This window comes from Neovison vison, chromosome 1 (assembly GCF_020171115.1).
Source record: "Neovison vison isolate M4711 chromosome 1, ASM_NN_V1, whole genome shotgun sequence".
Taxonomy (NCBI): Eukaryota; Metazoa; Chordata; class Mammalia; order Carnivora; family Mustelidae; genus Neogale; species Neogale vison.
The window spans coordinates 102971676-102989221 of NC_058091.1; the positions used below are offsets into that span (position 1 = coordinate 102971676).

Consider the following 17546-nt stretch of genomic DNA (forward strand, 5'->3'; position numbering starts at 1 on the left):
TTATCCCATTTCATAGATGAGGGAGCAGAGGTCCAAAAAGGTTAAAATAAGTTATCTGCAAGTATTTTTCTTTTTATCAGTATTTTCTGCTAAGACAGGCTTTTACTGACAAAAATGTCTGATTTTATGATGTAGAGAATGTGAATCATTGATTCTAACCATTTCCTTGAGAAATATGAGAGACTTTTTGCTGCAGTGTAATGACATTGCAGAGTTTGTGTAAAGATACCAAATATAAGAATTGGGTTTTTGGTTTTTTGTTTGCTTTTTAAATAACATTTAAAGATGCATGGGAGGGACGCCTGGGTGGCGCAGTTGGTTAAACGACTGCCTCCGGCTCAGGGCGTGATCCTGGAGTCCCGGGATCGAGTCCCACATCGGGCTCCCAGCTCCATGGGGAGTCTGCTTCTCCCTCTGACCTTCTCCTCGCTCATGCTCTCTCTCACTGTCTCTCTCTCTCAAATAAATAAAATAAAATCTTAAAAAAAAAAATAAATAAATAAAGATGCATGGGAGGGGCAGAAAATAAAAAGATTTGATTATGGGTTCTGATATTGCTGATTCTATATTAAACATAGGTAAGGAAAGTGATCAGCACAATGAACTAAATTCTCTTTCATCTCATAATAAAAGAAGCCCTTATCTCAGCCCCACTTTTCTGTGACTGAATTTCTACATTACCATTTTTTATGAGATCATTGGTGACAATTGCTTACATGAAAAATTCTCCCAAAAACCAAAAAAAAAAAAAAAAAATTCTGTGGGGGCTTAAATACAACAGAACCTAGCTCTATCTTCTAACTTAGTTGAAGAACGTTGACTTGATTTATGTAAAATTTTCTTTTTAAAAACAGTTTTGTGTGTTTTTAAAAAGTTGCTTATATTCTGTAGAAGTTAAAAATCTTCCTTGCAGCTTTATGTAAAGTATTAACTTACCTAGAGTATTTTTTCTTTGGTATTGCAAGGATGAACTTGAACAGAGGCTGTTATGAGTTAGTGAATTCAAACTGAAAACAGATTTTACTATAAGAGAATTTTTTTTCCTTGACATGACGGGACCTAGGACTTTGTCAAATCTCTTTACTTTATGTCTTCATTTTGGAATGAATGGGTGGAAGGAAGCCTTAAGTATGGTTGGTATCCGTAGAGCCATACCAATTACACAAATTTTTTTTTTAATTTTTTATTTTTTATAAACATATATTTTTATCCCTGGGGTACAGGTCTGTGAATCGCCAGGTTTACACACTTCACAGCACTCACCAAAGCACATACCCTCCCCAATGTCCATAACCCCACCCCCCTTCTCCCAACCCCCCTCCCCCCAGCAACCCACAGTTTGTTTTGTGAGATTAAGAGTCACTTATGGTTTGTCTCCCTCCCAGTCCCATCTTCCAATTACACAATTTTTTTAAGCCATCTTTAATACCAAATATAAAAGATTAGCTATGCTGTGAAAATATGGCTGATTGAAGTAGCATCATGCTCTGTCCAGGAGGCATTATATAAAATAATTGTTGAACTTAATTTTAAAAGTCTGTCTGCCTATTGTTTCTTCAGCCTGTTAATGATACTATCTGCAGGTTGTCACTTTGGGCCCCATCCTGAAAAATCTATATGATATGATTCTTTTTATGGTAATGAAAATAGGAAAGAATATTCTTGATTTTCTCTGCTCTACAGGGTGCTGCTGTTTGAGGGAAAGGAAACCTTTCTTACTGTTTGCAACTGAAAATCATGCTGATCTTTGTGATTCAAACCTACAGTTTTGCCTTAGGCCTTGTATGCAATGATGAATTGTTTAGTCCAGTTAAGACATGCTACTTTTGACTGGCACTAACTTTGTATTATAATAACAGGAACTTTGGGTACTTTCTCTTTATTCCTAATGTTTTAAGGCTTAATTTGTTGTTCTTCAAATTGTCGGCACAATGTTTTATTTCCCTAAAACATTGCTTGAAATACTTGAATTCATTATATAACATTATAAAAAACAAAAAAATATATATAACATTATAAAAAACCAAAAAGGCAAAAAGATGACTTAAAACAAATTTTTGCAGCAAAGAAATATAAACGAAATAAGTGGTTTTCATTTAAAAACACTAAAAAAATCTTTAATTTTTAAATGTATATTTGAATTTTTACATGTGTTCCACAGAATCAAATATGTCCATATGACTTATATTCAGTTTTTTAAACCCTGATTCACTTACTATGGTATATATATTTACTTAAATGTAGTTAAAGTGATAAATCCAGTATTTGGTCACTGATTCAAATTTTTAAGTGACTTTCGCAATACCTGGTCAGTCAATGTTTTTATAGACTTAGGTTTTTCAGTATAAAAGTGTATAAGATGTCAGGTGAGTGAGTTTATGCCACAAAGAGGCATTGCTGATTTAAACCTGTGGTCTCTATAGCAATGAATGCATGATTTTCAAAATAAGAATTTTATCTTACCGTTCTTAAAAATTTCTAAGATGATTTCATGCAAATTAAACTTTGGAATTTATTTGCTAGATTTAAACAAGCAAACTAGCTTTTCTTAATTTCCAGTTTTTTTAAATAATAGAATTTTGAATTTAATCAACAGTGTGCTAAAATGAATTTTTCAAGTAGTTTGAATATAGAGCTAAAATTGAATTGACTTATTTTATTAGCTCCCCCCCCACTTGTTTTAAGTAGTATTTGGTAAGCACTTTTAAAAAGCAAACCTACAAGGAAAATGGTATAATACTAATGAATTGTAATTAGTAAGTTTGGGTATGGATGAAGTCATCAAAAATATTCTTTGAGAATAAGTAAGTTAGGGCACAATAACTTTTTCGGAAATACATTTGCATTTATTGATTCTGCCTTACAGAATGTGACAGTGATGATAACCTGGGTCTAAAAAATACTTCAATAGAAGAAGAATTGAGATCCACAGAAGGTAACCTAATGAAGTTAATCCTTTTTCTCTTTGACTGTATCTGTGGTTTTTTTTAATTGCTCCCTGTCTTGCCTCTTCACCTGCTCTCATCTTCACCTACTCCCTCCTACCCCAGTATTTCAAAAACATTGTCTCCTTGTTTAAAGGAGAGTTTGCATTTTCCGGTATAAGATGAGTTAGAGGCAAAAGCCTAAAATATTTTCTGACCCTTTCCAGAAAAAGTTTGCAAAACCTGGGCTAGGAGAAGGTTTTGGTTTCCAAATTTTTCTTTATTTTGAGTAGTATTAAATTAAGAGTATTAAAAGTTAAGCAGTAGAATTATGAAAACAAGCACTTATATGTGAATATTAATGGACTGTTTCTATAAATTAATTTTTTTGTTCCTTCTTAAAGGAAAAGCTATTTTCTTCCAAAGGTTAAAAAGAACTTTTGTCTTAACCTCATATCAAATCATTTCCTGGCTGTACTACTATTTGATTATGTTGTATGCCCATTTATTCACTTTGGTTTTTTCATAACAGACTGCTTTTTAATAACCATGGGGGGAAAAAATGATTTTAGAGACTAGTTTAAGTTTCACTGAAGAATTGAAACCATTATACTGGCACCTTTAACATTAAAGAACAACAGTAGAAGCCTTAATATACATTCCAATAATGTATTTGTTGTTGGAGATTTGAGAGTAAGAATGGGGAGACTAGAAAATAGGGAGGAAAATGTAGCTTAACAAACATAGACAAAATGGCCCAGCTGATTCATTTTCTGTGTATTTGCTTGATCGCTCACATAATGTAATTAGTTTAATTAAAAGCATACTAAAGCCCTGTGTTATTAGGAGTTTGGGAATTTGAATCTGGCAGTGAAATTTATTCATCCACTCAATGAAGTAGAAAACTCTAATCTTTCTTCTTATAGCCAAAATTCAGTGGTTAAACAAAGTTGGCAGTAAATCTGCAGCCTAATTGGAAGCAAGTTTTTTGACCAACTTGTTTTCCCAACATGGTTTTTCAAGATCTAGCTCACTGCTTAGTGGCCACATAATAATGAGTTAAACAAGTGAAAGAACTTTTGTGAGTTAAAAAAAAAGGGGGGGGGGAGTTGGAGGCACCTGGGTGGCTCCATTGGTTAAGCATCTGCCTTCCTAAGTGACTGTCTTTAGCTCAGGCCGTGATCGCAGGGTTGTGAGATCGAGTCTTGTGTTGGTCTGCCTTCTGGGCAGGGAGTCTGTTTCACCCTCTGTCTCTCCTCCTGCTCATGCTCACACACTTTCTCTCAGTAAATAAAACCTAAATAAATAAATAACCTGCCCCCTAAGTTGTTTATCAAGGCCACTAAAAGTTAAATACCAAGTCTACTAAGCAGTAGACTTGGGAACCTTTATTTGCCACTCATGACTAATCCCATGGAAGGTGCCACACAAAAGCATAACTTTTTTTTTTTTTTAAGATTTTATTTATTTATTTGACAGAGATCACAAGTAGGCAGAGAAGCAGGCAGAGAGTGAGAGGAAAGCAGGCTCCCTCTTGAGCAGAGAGCCTGATGCGGGGCTCCATCCCAGGACCCTGGGATCATGACCAGAGCCGAAGGCAGAGGCTTTAACCTCTGAGCCACCCAGGTGCCCCCAAAATCATAACTTTTAAATAACCACTCTTGGAAGCCTTCACATTTTTATGGTTCCTAGCTAACCCAGGAAATCTGAGATAAGTATAATGCAATGTGCACCAGAGTTTCTAACATTTTGTTATCTATGGTTATTTTATGATTTGAAGAGTTTCTACATTTTTGTGATTGGCAAAAGGATTACTATAAAGAATTCAAGAAAAGATTCTCTAAACTTTTAACCATTTATCATGAGGTAGGAAAAATCAACTTGAGAAATCAAAGTGTTAGATGTGTGCTTTATTTTTGGATGCTTTATATAAATAAGTTTGAGAAACACAGTGTTCCATGTAAGTTAAGGGGTAGGACTCTTCCACAGTTCCTCTGATGCCCTTCTTTTTCCCCTTTCACCCAGTAAGAACTAGCTCAAATATCATCTCTTAGGTTGAACCATAGAGAACTGACATTTTGTAGACATTTTTGGGTGGTCAGTACTAGATTTACCATCTTAAAGAGAGTTAACTACTGCATTCATAAGGCTCCCTCTGTACCATATCAAGTAGATTTAAAATTTTTCTGTCTTATCTCCTGTAGAAGTAAGATTATGTTTGTTGTTGTTTTCATTTCAATACCACTTAGCACCTAGTGTTTAGCCCCAAATAATTGTTTGTTGAAGAGTAAACTTGTAACAAACTCCGAACATGTTAGAGCTATGAGGACCCACTTCTCTATAGCTGAATCGGAGAAATTAAGATAGAGGCAATTTGGCTGGGAGAAGAGTGGGTGATTTTATTGACCCTACAGCATGAAAGCAAAGTGATATTTTAGTCCAAACCTAATAGCAAAACTCAAAAAAGTTTTTTTTTTTCCAGTTTTATACATTTGACAATCAGTGATTAGTTCTCATCCATATTAACTGTCTGTAGATTTTTGAAATTGGTGACAGGTTCATAGGTGACCAGTGTGTAGAACTTGTTTGGTGAATCTTATCCTCATTGCGTTTTCTGGACAACCACACATGGATATGGTAGGAACATTCCTTATTCCTTTGGCCCAGACATCTTTGTTGAGCCAGGTGTCAATGTGCACATCTGGAATTCTCATCTCCTTCATGGCAAATTTCTGGATTTCTTTGAGTGCCCAGGGGGCACGCTTCTTGAAACACTCCTTGATGCAATTGTGAATGTTGATGGTGTATTTTCTGGTCACTACCTCATCAATGGCACAACAGCTCTTCTCGCCACCCTTCTTCGCAGAAGCCATTCTGCTGGGCCCTGGTTGGAAAGCTAAATAACTTCAGGCTCTTTTCATTCTTTCCTTCCCAACACAACACGTAAATGCCTGACAAATGGTAGCAAAAGGCAGGATAAATCTGCTTGTGACTCTTGCCTTGAGGAAGGGTTACTTCCCTTATCTCCCCTCCCCTCCCACCACCATGATTTATTTCATTCTTTTTTTTTTCTCTGTAGAGTAATATCAGACTCTGACTACCCATGCCAATCATAAAGATCCTCTGTAATCTATTTTGTATACTGGCAGGGGAAATAGAGGACACATAGTGTGGTGATATAGAGTGCAGACTTTGGACTCAGACTGTCTTAGTTAAAACTCAGCTCTGCTACTTATGAGTTATGTAATGTTGGTCAAGTCATTTAACTTCACTGTATGTCAGTTTCTTCATTTTAAAAACTTGGAATACTAGTATACCTGTCTTAACTAGAATAATTTGGTACATGGTAAACTGTACATGTATTGGTTGCTGCTGCTGTTATTGTGATTTTAATCATCATCATCATTACTATTATTCACTGTTATCTGCATCTAAGGCCTATTCTGGAGAATGGCTACTTAGAGGTATCTTCACTCAATCCACTAAAAAAGAAAAAAGACCATCATTATGTGGGTGGTTGCCATTGCAAAACCATCTTTCTATAAATGTCAGTGATTTGCCTAAGAGTTTCTTCAGATAATAGCAGTCATCATATTCTTAATCTTATAAATAGTAAAACATATTGTTGCCAGTTTAAAGAACAGGGTAAGAGAGAAGACTCTAATCATAACAAGTCTTCTAAACCTTAAGTAGTTTGCTTCCAGATTCATAATCTTAAAATGATGGAGCACGATTCATGTGTAAGTATTATAATTCCTATTACTGAGTTCTTTCTTATTCTACTATAATTACCTCTATTTCAAAGAGTGAAATTAAGACAGACAAAATTCCCACAAATATTATTTCTTCATAAAGCTTTCAGTTATTGTCTAATGTTTTTTCATTTCAACCTGAGGATTCATTTAGCATTTCTTAAAAGGCAAGACTAGTAGCAGACTCTCCCTTACTTTTGTTTATCTAGGGAGGTCTTCATTTCTCCATTCTTGAAGACTGATTTTGCTGGACGTAGAATTCTTGATTTACAAGGGTTTTTTTCAGCTCTTTAACTATGTCATCTCACTGCCTTCTGGCATCTGTGGTTTGATGAAAAATAAGCTATTAATCTTTCTGAGAATCTCTTACACATGATGAGTTACTTCTCTCTTGCAGCTTTTGTTATTTTTGGCTTTTGATGCTTTGACTGTAATGTGTCTCAGTATGGATCACTTTCAGTTTCATCCTGGAGTTTGTTGAGCTTCTTAGATGTGTAGATTCATATCTGTCATCAAATTTGGGACATTTATTGGCCATTATCTCTTAAAACATTCATTCTGTCCCTTTCTTCTTCTTCTGGACTCCCATAATGCATATCTTATTGCATTTGATGGTACTTTACCAGTCCTTTAACTTCTGCTTGCTTTTTTCCATTTTTCTTTCCTATCTTCAAACTGGATAACTTGTCCTGTCTTCAAGTTTGCGGATTCTTTCTTCTGTTTAAATTTGCTAAACTCCTGTAATGAATTCTTGATTTTAGTTGCACTTTTCAGCTCCAGAATTTCTATTTGGTGGCTTTTCATAATTTCTGTCTCTTTATTGATATTCTTATTTTGTTCACACATTGTTTTCCTGGTTTCCTTTAGTTCTTTGTCTGTGGTTTACTTTAGCTCTTAGAAATATATATACACACACACACACACACACACACACAGCCTGGGTGGCTCAATGGGTTAAAGCCTCTGCCTTTGGCTCAGGTCATGATCCCAGAGTCCCGGGATCAAGCCCCTCATCAGGCTCTCTACTCAGCAGGGAGCCTGCTTCCCTTCCTCTCTGCCTGCCTCTCTGCCTACTTGTGATCTCTGTCAAATAAATAAATAAATATTTTTAAATAAATAAATACAATAAATAAAATAAGATAAATTTAAAAATATATAAATAATATATATATATATATATATATATATTTTTTTTTTTTTTAAAAGGACATATTTAAAACAGTTGGTTTAAAGTCTTAGTCTAGTAAGTCCAATGTCTGGGTTTTCTCAGGGACAGTTTAACTCATTTTTTCCCCCTTTAAATGGGCCATACGTTCCTGTTTCTTTGTATTCTTTGTGTTTTGTTGTTGAAAACTGGGTATGCAAATACTGTAGTACCTCTGAAAATCATATCTCTCTCTTCCTCAGACTGTGGTTTTGTTGAAGGCTACAGTCGTCCATATGGTTACTTTTCCAAACTATAGTTGACCTTTAAACAGCATGGGGTTGGGACACTGACACACCCACAGTAATTAAAAACTTAATTACTAGTAGCCCACTATTGACTGGAAGCCTCCAATAACAAATTGTTTATTAATACATATTTTGTAGGGGCACCTGGGTGGCTCAGCTGATTAAGTGTCCAACTCTTGATTTTGGCTCAGGTCATGAGCTTAGGGTTCTGGGATTGAGCCCTGGATTGGGCTCTACACTCAGCTCAGAGTGTGTTTGGATTTCTCTTCCTCTGCCCTTCCCCCAGTTCACACATGCTCACTCTTTCTCTCTCTAAAAATAAGCAGTAAATAAAACAAAAAATAGTCAATACATGGGAATTTAGGTGGCTCAGTTGGTTAAGTGTCTGCCTGCAGCTCAGCTCATGATCTTGAGGTCCTGGAATTGATCTCCACTGCAGGCTCTCTGCTTAGGGGACAGTCTGCTTCTCCTTCTTTCTCTGCCCCTCCCCTACTTGTGCATGCGCTTGCTCGCTCTCTCTCTCTCTCTCAAATTATTCTTTTAAAAAATAGTCAATACATATTTTGTATGTTATATGTGTTATATACTGTATTCTTACAATAAAATAATCTACAGATAAAAATATTAAGAAAACCATAAGGAAGAGAAAATACATCAAATTTAAATTTAAAGGTTTAAATTTATACATTTATAAACATTTAAAGGTATAAATTTCCCTCTAAGCCAGGGTCAACAGGCTTTTCCTGTAAAACTGGGTAGTAAGTATTTTAGACTTTGTAGTTCACATTGTCTCTGCTACAGTTACTCAGCTTAAGCTTACAGTATGAAAACAGCCATACATAACACATAAACAAATGCTTGTGGATATGTCCAATAAAACTTTATTTACAAAAATTGTCTTTGGCCTGGGTTTGGCCCACAGACAATTTTGTCAGTCCTCTACTTTTACCATGTTCCATGACTTTTCACATCTTGTATTTTTGCTGTTTGAAATTGAAAGATATTTCAATTTGAAATATTTTAATTTAACTTGGATTTTCTTCTTTCACCTGTTGGCTCTTTAGGAGTATATTGTGTAGTTTCCAAATATTTGAATGTCTTACTATTCATTTCTAATTTAATTCTGTTATGGTAAGAGAATATACTCTTTAAAACTTTTAATCTTTTTTAAATTTATTGAGATTTTTATCAGCCAACATGTCGTCTGTCTTGGTAAACATTACATATGCACTTGAAAAGAATGTGTTTTCTGTGTTAATTGTGTAGAATACTTTATAAATATCAATTAGGCCAAGGTGGTTGATATCAAATCTTTATCTGTACTCATTTATTTTAATCCAGTTGATCTATCAGGTATTGCAGTAGGGATAATGAATTCTTCATCAGTGATTATAGATTATATTTCTCTTTAATTCTGTTTATACTTTTATATTTTGAAGTTCTGTTTTTAATTGGAAAATTCTGCTTTGTATTTCTGATGTGTCTTCCTAATGAATTGACACATTTTTCATTATGAAATGTTATCTCTGGTAACACCTTTAATCATGAAAATATTTTTAAAGATTTTATTTATTTTTGAGAGTGAGCATATGGGTGGAGGTAAGAGGCATTGGGAGAGGGAGAGGTACATTTCTTATAGACACCATGAAGTTTGATCTTACTTTTTGATTTACTGTAACAATCTCTACTTTTAAAGAATGGATTATTTAGTGTCTTAACATTTAATGTAATTTCGTTTCATGGTTGAATTCTTGTCTGCCATTTTGTTTTTTCTTTGTCCCCTCTTTTATCTTTTAGTTCCTACTTTTGAACCTTCTTTTGGATTATTATAGTACTATATTTTACTGTATTGTGTGTATTTAGTTTTTACTATCTTACTTATTTGTTTGTGTATTTATTATTCTTTAAGAGTGAAAGAGAGGGAGAGAGCACAAACAGGAGTAGCAGCAGAGGGAAAAGTAGGCTCTGTGCTGCGCAAGGAGCCTAACGTGGGTTCAATCCCAGGACCCCTGGGATCATGACCTGAGCCAAAGGCAGATGCTTAACCTACTGAGCCACTATGCATCCCAGTTTTTACTTTTAATACGTCTATGGGCTTTTAGCCCTTTGTATTAATTTTTATGTTTGCTCTAGATTACAGTGTATAGTTTTTGCTTTTTATAGTGTATTGAATGCTACTATACTCCACTTTATCTAAAATGTAGGAACCTTCCGGGACACCTGGGTGGCTCAGTCGGTTAAGCCATTGCCTTCGGCTCAGGTTGTGGTCCCACAGTTCTGGGATCAAGTCCCGCATTGGGCTCCTTGTCCAGCGGGGAGCCTGCTTCTCTCTTTGACTGTGCCTGCCACTCTGCCTGCTTGTGCTCTCTCTCTGACACATAAATAAATAAAATCTTAAAAAAAAAAAAATGTAGAAACCTTCTAATACCATAGGTTAGTTTTGTCCTGCCCCCAAGTCTCTCTACTATAGTTGCCATTTGTATTACATCTACAGGTATTATAAATTCTGAATCAGCCAGCCAGGCACCCCTGTTTCCCCAATTTTAGAAATTTCCAACCATTATTTCTTAACAGTTTTCTGCCCCACTTGGTCTCTCTTCTTTTCTTTTTTGACTCCAGTTATACATATGTTAGGTCTCTTAAATTTATCCAGAGGTTTGTTCATTTTCTTCCAATCTTTTTTCTCTGTTATTATTTTTTTAAGGTTCATTTATTTGGGAGAGAGAGCACAAATGGAGCAAGGGCAGAGGGACAAGCAGACTCCCCAATGAGCATGGATCCCGATGCAGGGCTCCATCACAGGACCCTGAGATCAGGACTTGAGCCAAAATCAGAATAAACCAACTGAGCCACCCAGGAGCCCCCTTGTTCAATAATTTCTGTTGTTCAACCATCAAGTTTACTAATTTTTTTTCCCCTTCCTTCTCTATTGTTAAGCTGAGTGAATTTTCCAGTTCAAATATATTTCTCAGTTCTAGAATTTTCATTGAGTTGTTTTTTAAAAAACAGATTGATTTCTCTGTTGAGATTTCTTATCCATTCATCCTTAAATCTATGAGGGCCATTTTCCCTCTCCTAGCTTTTAGTTATTAATAGACAATTGTATGCACTCTTTGGCTTATAGATGTACCACTCTAATCTCTGCCTCCATCATCATGTGGCCATATTCTTCTTCTACCTGTGTGTCTTACATGGCATTTCTTTCTTATAGGGACACCAGTTGTGTTGGATTAGCGCTCAACCTAGTGACCTCATCTTAAATGGATTACACCTGCAAAGACCCTCTTTTCAGATTAGATCACATTCATAGGTACTAGGGATTTGGACATATGTTTCGGGGGGAACATAATTCAACCATAACAACCAGTACCTTAGAAGTATCCCCCTCACTCCCTCTTCCAGTTACTTTCCCTGCACTCCTTCCCAGTTGTCAGTGAACTCTACCATGTCTTGAAATACTAGTTTAATAGTGCTTGATTTTGAACTTTATTTAAATTGAATCATACAGACTTATCACTGTCCAGAAGAATTTTCTTTTCTTTTTTTTTTTTTTTAAGATTTTATTTATTTATTTGACAGAGAGAGATCACAAGCAGGCAGAGAGGCAGGCAGAGAGAGAGGAGGAAGCTCTCTCCGCTGAGCAGAGAGCCCGATGCGGGCCTCGATCCCAGGACCCTGAGATCATGACCTGAGCCGAAGGCAGCGGCTCAACCCACTGAGCCACCCAGGCGCCCCAGAAGAATTTTCTGTCATGATGAAAATAATTCTGTATATGTAGCTGGTTGCTAATAGTCATGTATAACTATTAAGCACTTGAATGTGGCTTAACTGGAAAACTAAATCTTGAATCTTAATTTTTATTGATTTAAATATAAATAGCCACATAGAGTCAGTATCTATCATATTGGAAAGCACGAGCATGGTCTGTATTCTTTTATGTCTGGATGCCTTTTTTTTTTTTTTTTTTTTTTAAGATTTATTTATTTATTTGAGAGATACAAAGAGAGACAGTTCCAGGCAGACTCCATGCTGAGCATGGAGCCCAACACGGGGCTCCGTCTTGAGGCCCTGAGATCATGACCTGAGCTGAAACCAGGAGTTGGACACTTAACCAACTGTGCCACTCAGACACCCCTAGATGCCTTTTAAACAACATTGTTTTATAGATTCATCCAGATGTTAGCATGTAGCTTTGGTTTCTTCATTTCTAATACCTACACAATTCATCTATTTAGATAATTTGCTTTGTAATTTTTGGCTATTGTAGATAATGCTACTGTGAACATTTCTCTTAATGAACATATATGCATATTTCTGGGAATATATACCTAGGAGTGGGCTTACTCATGTTCAAGTTTAGTAGGTAATGCCAAATTGTTTTTCCAAAATGGTTTTGCCAGGTTTTTTTCTTGGTCCCAGTAGTATATGTGAGTTCCTATTGATTTACATTTTCACCAGTCATTTAAATTAGTCTTTTAATTTTAGCTAGTGATGGGTATATACGGTTATTTTTATGTGTGTGGTTTTAATTTTTGTTTTTCTGATGAATAAGGCTTATTGACCATTATGTCTGTGCCTTTTCAAAATTCATAACAGTTTCTTTTGGATTTTAAGATTTTATTTATTTATTTGAGAGAGAGACAATGAGAGAGAGCATGAGCGAGGAGAAGGTCAGAGGGAGAAGCAGACTCCCCACGGAGCTGGGAGCCCAATGCGGGACTCGATCCCAGGACTCCAGGATCAGACCTGAGCTGAAGGCAGTTGTCTAACGAACTGAGCCACCCAGGCACCCCTCTTTTGGATTTCTTTAACTGATTTTTGGGGGTTGAAAATTTTTTAGTTCTTTCAGGGTACAAGTTTGTGTATTGCAGATATTTTCTCCCACTGTATGTCTTGCCTTTTTACTCATTTAATGGTGTCTTTTAATGGATAAAAGTAATTTTAATAGATTCCAAATTACCATAGTTTTCCATAATATTTTTTAAAATTCTGTTTAATAAATATTTCCCTACACTAAGATCATAAAGCTATTCCCTTATATTATCTTCTAGAAACTGGTACCACAGTCTTAATTATTATAACTTTATAAATAAGTTTTCATATTTTTTACAAGTCTTATCAACTTGTTTTTCTTTGCTTAGAGCATCTTGGCTTTTTTTTTGTGTTTCCTCATCCCTAGAATTCATCTTAGGGCAACTCCCTGACCTAGAATCTAGCTTTAATTTAACATACAGTGTATACTAGCCTGTAGTATTTTAAATTACAGAAACATAACACAGTATCCCAGCTGAGAGGAAGGTGTAGCTGCATCTTAGAGAGATCACTGGTACCCGTGAACCAAGGAGCCTCTGAGAGACTTTGGACTGGATGGGATGAAATAAATCTGGTGTGAGAAGCTGGTGAAGGCCAGGAAATGGAGAAACCACTTGTAAACCCAGGAATGTCATTCTTGTTTACTTTTGTATTCCTTTGCCTGGTATACAGTGGGCATGCGATAAATATTTGTTAAGTGAATGCATATATTATATGCTTCTCAAGACATTATATAGCTATGAGTTTCACTCTGTACCGGAGATGCTAGAAAGCTTAAAAAAAATTTTAAATGCCTGTGAGATTTTGGCATTTCATGCTTTTGCCTCTCTATTTCTATTGTAAGCCTTATATGCATTGCCTTAAGTGATTGTCAGTGATATCAAAAGTTTGTTGACTGTTGTCCCTAACTGGAAATAACTTGCAAGTTCTTTAGTAAGCTCATACTATAATTCAATCTGAGGTTATATCCAGATTCTCATTATTTTGAAACACTCAAATTTTATGAAGAAACTGCCAAGTCATCCTAGGTTTCTCAACTTTGTATTTCCTTCCTTTCGGAAAGACAGATGTAGTTGATGAGATTTACATAAAGCATGTTTATTAGTTTTCTGCCCTAAATATTAAAATTCTCTGTTTTGTTAATGCAGATGTGGAATTAGAAGAAGCTATTAGAAGAAGTCTTGAGGAAATGTAATTGTAAAGTTATTACCACACAACATCACATGGCCTTGAAGAAACTCAGGATAATCAATTCTTGAGTTTGTTTTCTAAAGGAGACCAGAAATCTGTTGGTACAAATGTATTTGGAAACATGGTTTTTTTGCTTTTGCATCTGATATTTGCTTTGTATTTTTGTGCTATTTGGCAAATTGTACAGAAGAATAGAATACATGTTAATGCAGATACAAATCATGTATTCTAATATAGTTATCGCAGTTTTCCAGTTAACTTTGAATTTATATATTTAGGTTAAAAGAACTAAAAAATAGAGAGGCTCTTGACTATTGTTTATATGTTTCCCAAATAGCATTAGTTGTTTAATTTTCTTTGTACTGTACAGATGATTCTAGTTTATTTTTTTAGGAGTGAAAATGAATATAAATAAAGCTGTCATAGCTCAGTTTTTCTGTAAATTCTATTTCTTATGTGGCACTAATATAGAATACCTTTGAGATCTTTGTTTATGATTATTAGAAGAGATTAATGGAAACTGATCATGGAAACAGATTAAAAACTTTTACTGGGCAATGTTCTTTGTGGGTTTCACTCAGCTGTATTATCCTGCTGTAACTGGAGCACCACATTGCTGTAATTAAAAACAAAACAAAAAACCCTAATTTCTTTGAAATTATTGAAACCTTTTCCATTCCTTTTACCTGCTTAGACTTTCATGTAACTTGTATTACCTATAGTTTAAAGGGAATGATGTCAAAATGTTTGCATAGAATTAAATGTATTTTTAATAACAACAGTCCTTTTTTATATATATTTGTGTAAACATAACATTCTTCCAAAAAATAATGTTGATGGTCTACTCAGGAGTAATCTTCCTTAACCTTTAAAATGTTTATTTCATTGGAAGTATCTTCATTTTAATTATTTAAAGTGTTTTTTTGTTTGTTTGTTTGTTTGTTTGTTTTAAAAGATTTTATTTATTTATTTGACAGAGAGAGATCACAAGCAGGCAGAGAGGCAGGCAGAGAGAGAGAGAGAGGAGGAAGCAGGCTCCCCGCTGAGCAGAGAGCCCGATGCGGGACTCAATCCCAGGACCCTGAGATCATGACCTGAGCCGAAGGCAGCGGCTTAACCCACTGAGCCACCCAGGCGCCCCTTCATTTTAATTATTAATTAAACCGTCAGCTTCCTACATTTGGTATTAAACCTTTAGTTTTTAAATGGTCAGGCTCCATTGTGAAGAATAAAAAACATTACATAAATAGAAGACGAAGAAGGGCTTGTCATACTATCTTTGTGCGTGTGCATAAAGTCTTCCCTAAAGATTTTAAGTAGTAATTACATACCAGACTTAAATTTTTCTATAAATATGAATTTGTCTTTAAGACAAAAAAAAAATCATGGCTAGAATTTTCTTTCTCTGCAACTTGATATTTTAGTGTGAAATAGCATTACTGTTTGTTTGTTCTATTACTATAATCTTTCCAATCCACATTGGAAACCAGTTTGTGTTTTTATTTCTTACAATGTCAGTTCTGTCCTACCTGCTTGCATTTTTTTTTTTTAAAGTAGACAGACCTGTTGGTTGAGAATTACCATTTTTCCAGAACGACCACTTGTACTTTTAATTTGTATGTTAAAGTCATCAGGCAGGATTTTAGGAGGTAGTCATCAGGCAGGATTTTAGGAGGTAGTACAGACATCTCCAAGATCTTGCTCAATAGTGAGGAGCTGAGAAAGGATGATCCAGAAAGAAGAGGGGTGAAGCAGATGTGGGAAAGAGAAATCAACACCTCTTTGCTAGAGGTACTTCACACATGTGTGATATACACTGATGTTCTGTTAAGTTTTTGTGGTGTGTATGGTAGAGAGTAAATGAAGTTTTTTATATGACACTAAAGGGATATTTCATTATAACCCTTAAAACAATAATTGGGTTGTTTACTGTTTTCATTAATTGTCATTGATTTTATTTCCACTTGTTAAGCAATTAAAAATCACTTTTAAATTATTTCATAATTTGAACTTAATTTAGACACTAAGGTAATCAGTGGATGATATTACAGAAAGTTAAATGGATTGTTATCAAAAGTAAATGTTTCCAACATTGATAAAGATGCATATCTTTTCATTACATCATTCATTTATTCATTCATTGACTCCCTCACAAAGTATTTATTGAGTACTTAACCATGTGCCAGTGACTGTTCTAAGCACTGGGGATATACCAGTGAGCAAAGCAAAGCTCACATTCCTTTATGGAACACATGACAGGGGGAGAGAGGGTTGGATAGAGTGTTATCCACTATTATAAGTATATCCAATGTTGGTAACTAATGTAGGCAAATAGAGAAGGGAAAGATTGTGTTTCTGAGACTGAGTGGTGTGATCTTGGCTTTTTTGGAAGGATTATCTACATGTAGTTACTATATTGAGAACATATGCACCAGAGGCAAGAGTAGAAGGAGAAAGACCAGATAGGAAGGTGTTTTAGTAGCCAGGTGAAAATTGATGGTGTTGGGACCAGAGTGTTAACAGTGGAACTGGGGAGAAGAATCCTAGTATATTGTAAAAGTAGAGCTGAGGGGATTTACTTATGGGTAGCATCTATAGGACTGGAGAGAGAAAGAGTCCAGGATGATTCTGAAATTACATGATAGACTTTCAAACCATTCACAACATGTCTTTGGATTCCACATCTGTGTAGTGATGACGACAAAATGTATTTAATGAGGTCGAATAATCCCCTACAAAAATAGTTTATTAGTATGTAGATTAAGTTCAGAGGGAACTGGAATCCAAACTCATCTCTGTCTAAGTATTTATAAATGGCTTTGATCTCAGATTAAAGGTTATGATTCAGCTTTAAACTGTTATTATCTGTCATTTTATGTGCCCTGTACATTCTCATCCCTGCACTATGAGGCGCATGGCTATAATGACATGAGAGCAAAGCACAAGTTTCTAAGTACCTTAATCTGTACTCCCAATCCTGTACCGCTTTTACTGACCTTTATATTATCTGCCCTAGTGACTTGCCGCATGTTTTTTAATTAACAGGCGATTTAAATAAATTGGGTGTGAAAGAGAAAGATAGGATAGCTTTCTTTCCCATGTAGGCTTCAGTGGTGGTGTCCAGGCTTTCATTATTTCCACCTCAGGAAATGGGCTGGCAACAAGACAAGATCAGGCAAGTACAGACTGCAAAGGGCTGTACTTGAATGTTATCTGTGCCATAAAGGAGTCTTTTCTCCCCCATTGACAGATTTTTTAATGCCTTTGGTTTTGCCATGGATTATGGGCAGTGGGAGAAAATAAGTGAAGTCGTCACTAAGTAATAACCACAGCCTACGGGGGCACCTGGGTGGCTCAGTGGGTTAAAGCCTCTGCCTTCTGCTCAGGTCATGATCTCCGGGACCTGAGATCGAGC

The 17546-nt window shown here is 35.5% G+C and overlaps 1 protein-coding gene and 1 pseudogene across 2 annotated transcripts in view; one reads left to right on the plus strand and one right to left on the minus strand.

The window, feature by feature from the left end:
* ZNF451 (zinc finger protein 451) overlaps positions 1-14912 on the plus strand; it is a 104975-nt gene extending 90063 nt beyond the window's left edge. Inside the window, exons 14-15 of one of the 2 annotated variants that reach the window (XM_044253485.1) lie at positions 2867-2935; positions 14089-14912. In XM_044253485.1, the coding sequence (XP_044109420.1) occupies positions 2867-2935; positions 14089-14135 (116 nt within the window). In that variant the 3' untranslated portion in view covers positions 14136-14912. The other variant, XM_044253494.1, reaches the window with a different exon arrangement.
* On the minus strand, positions 5431-5797 carry LOC122909395 (annotated as a pseudogene).
* Positions 14913-17546: the final 2634 nt, after the last annotated feature.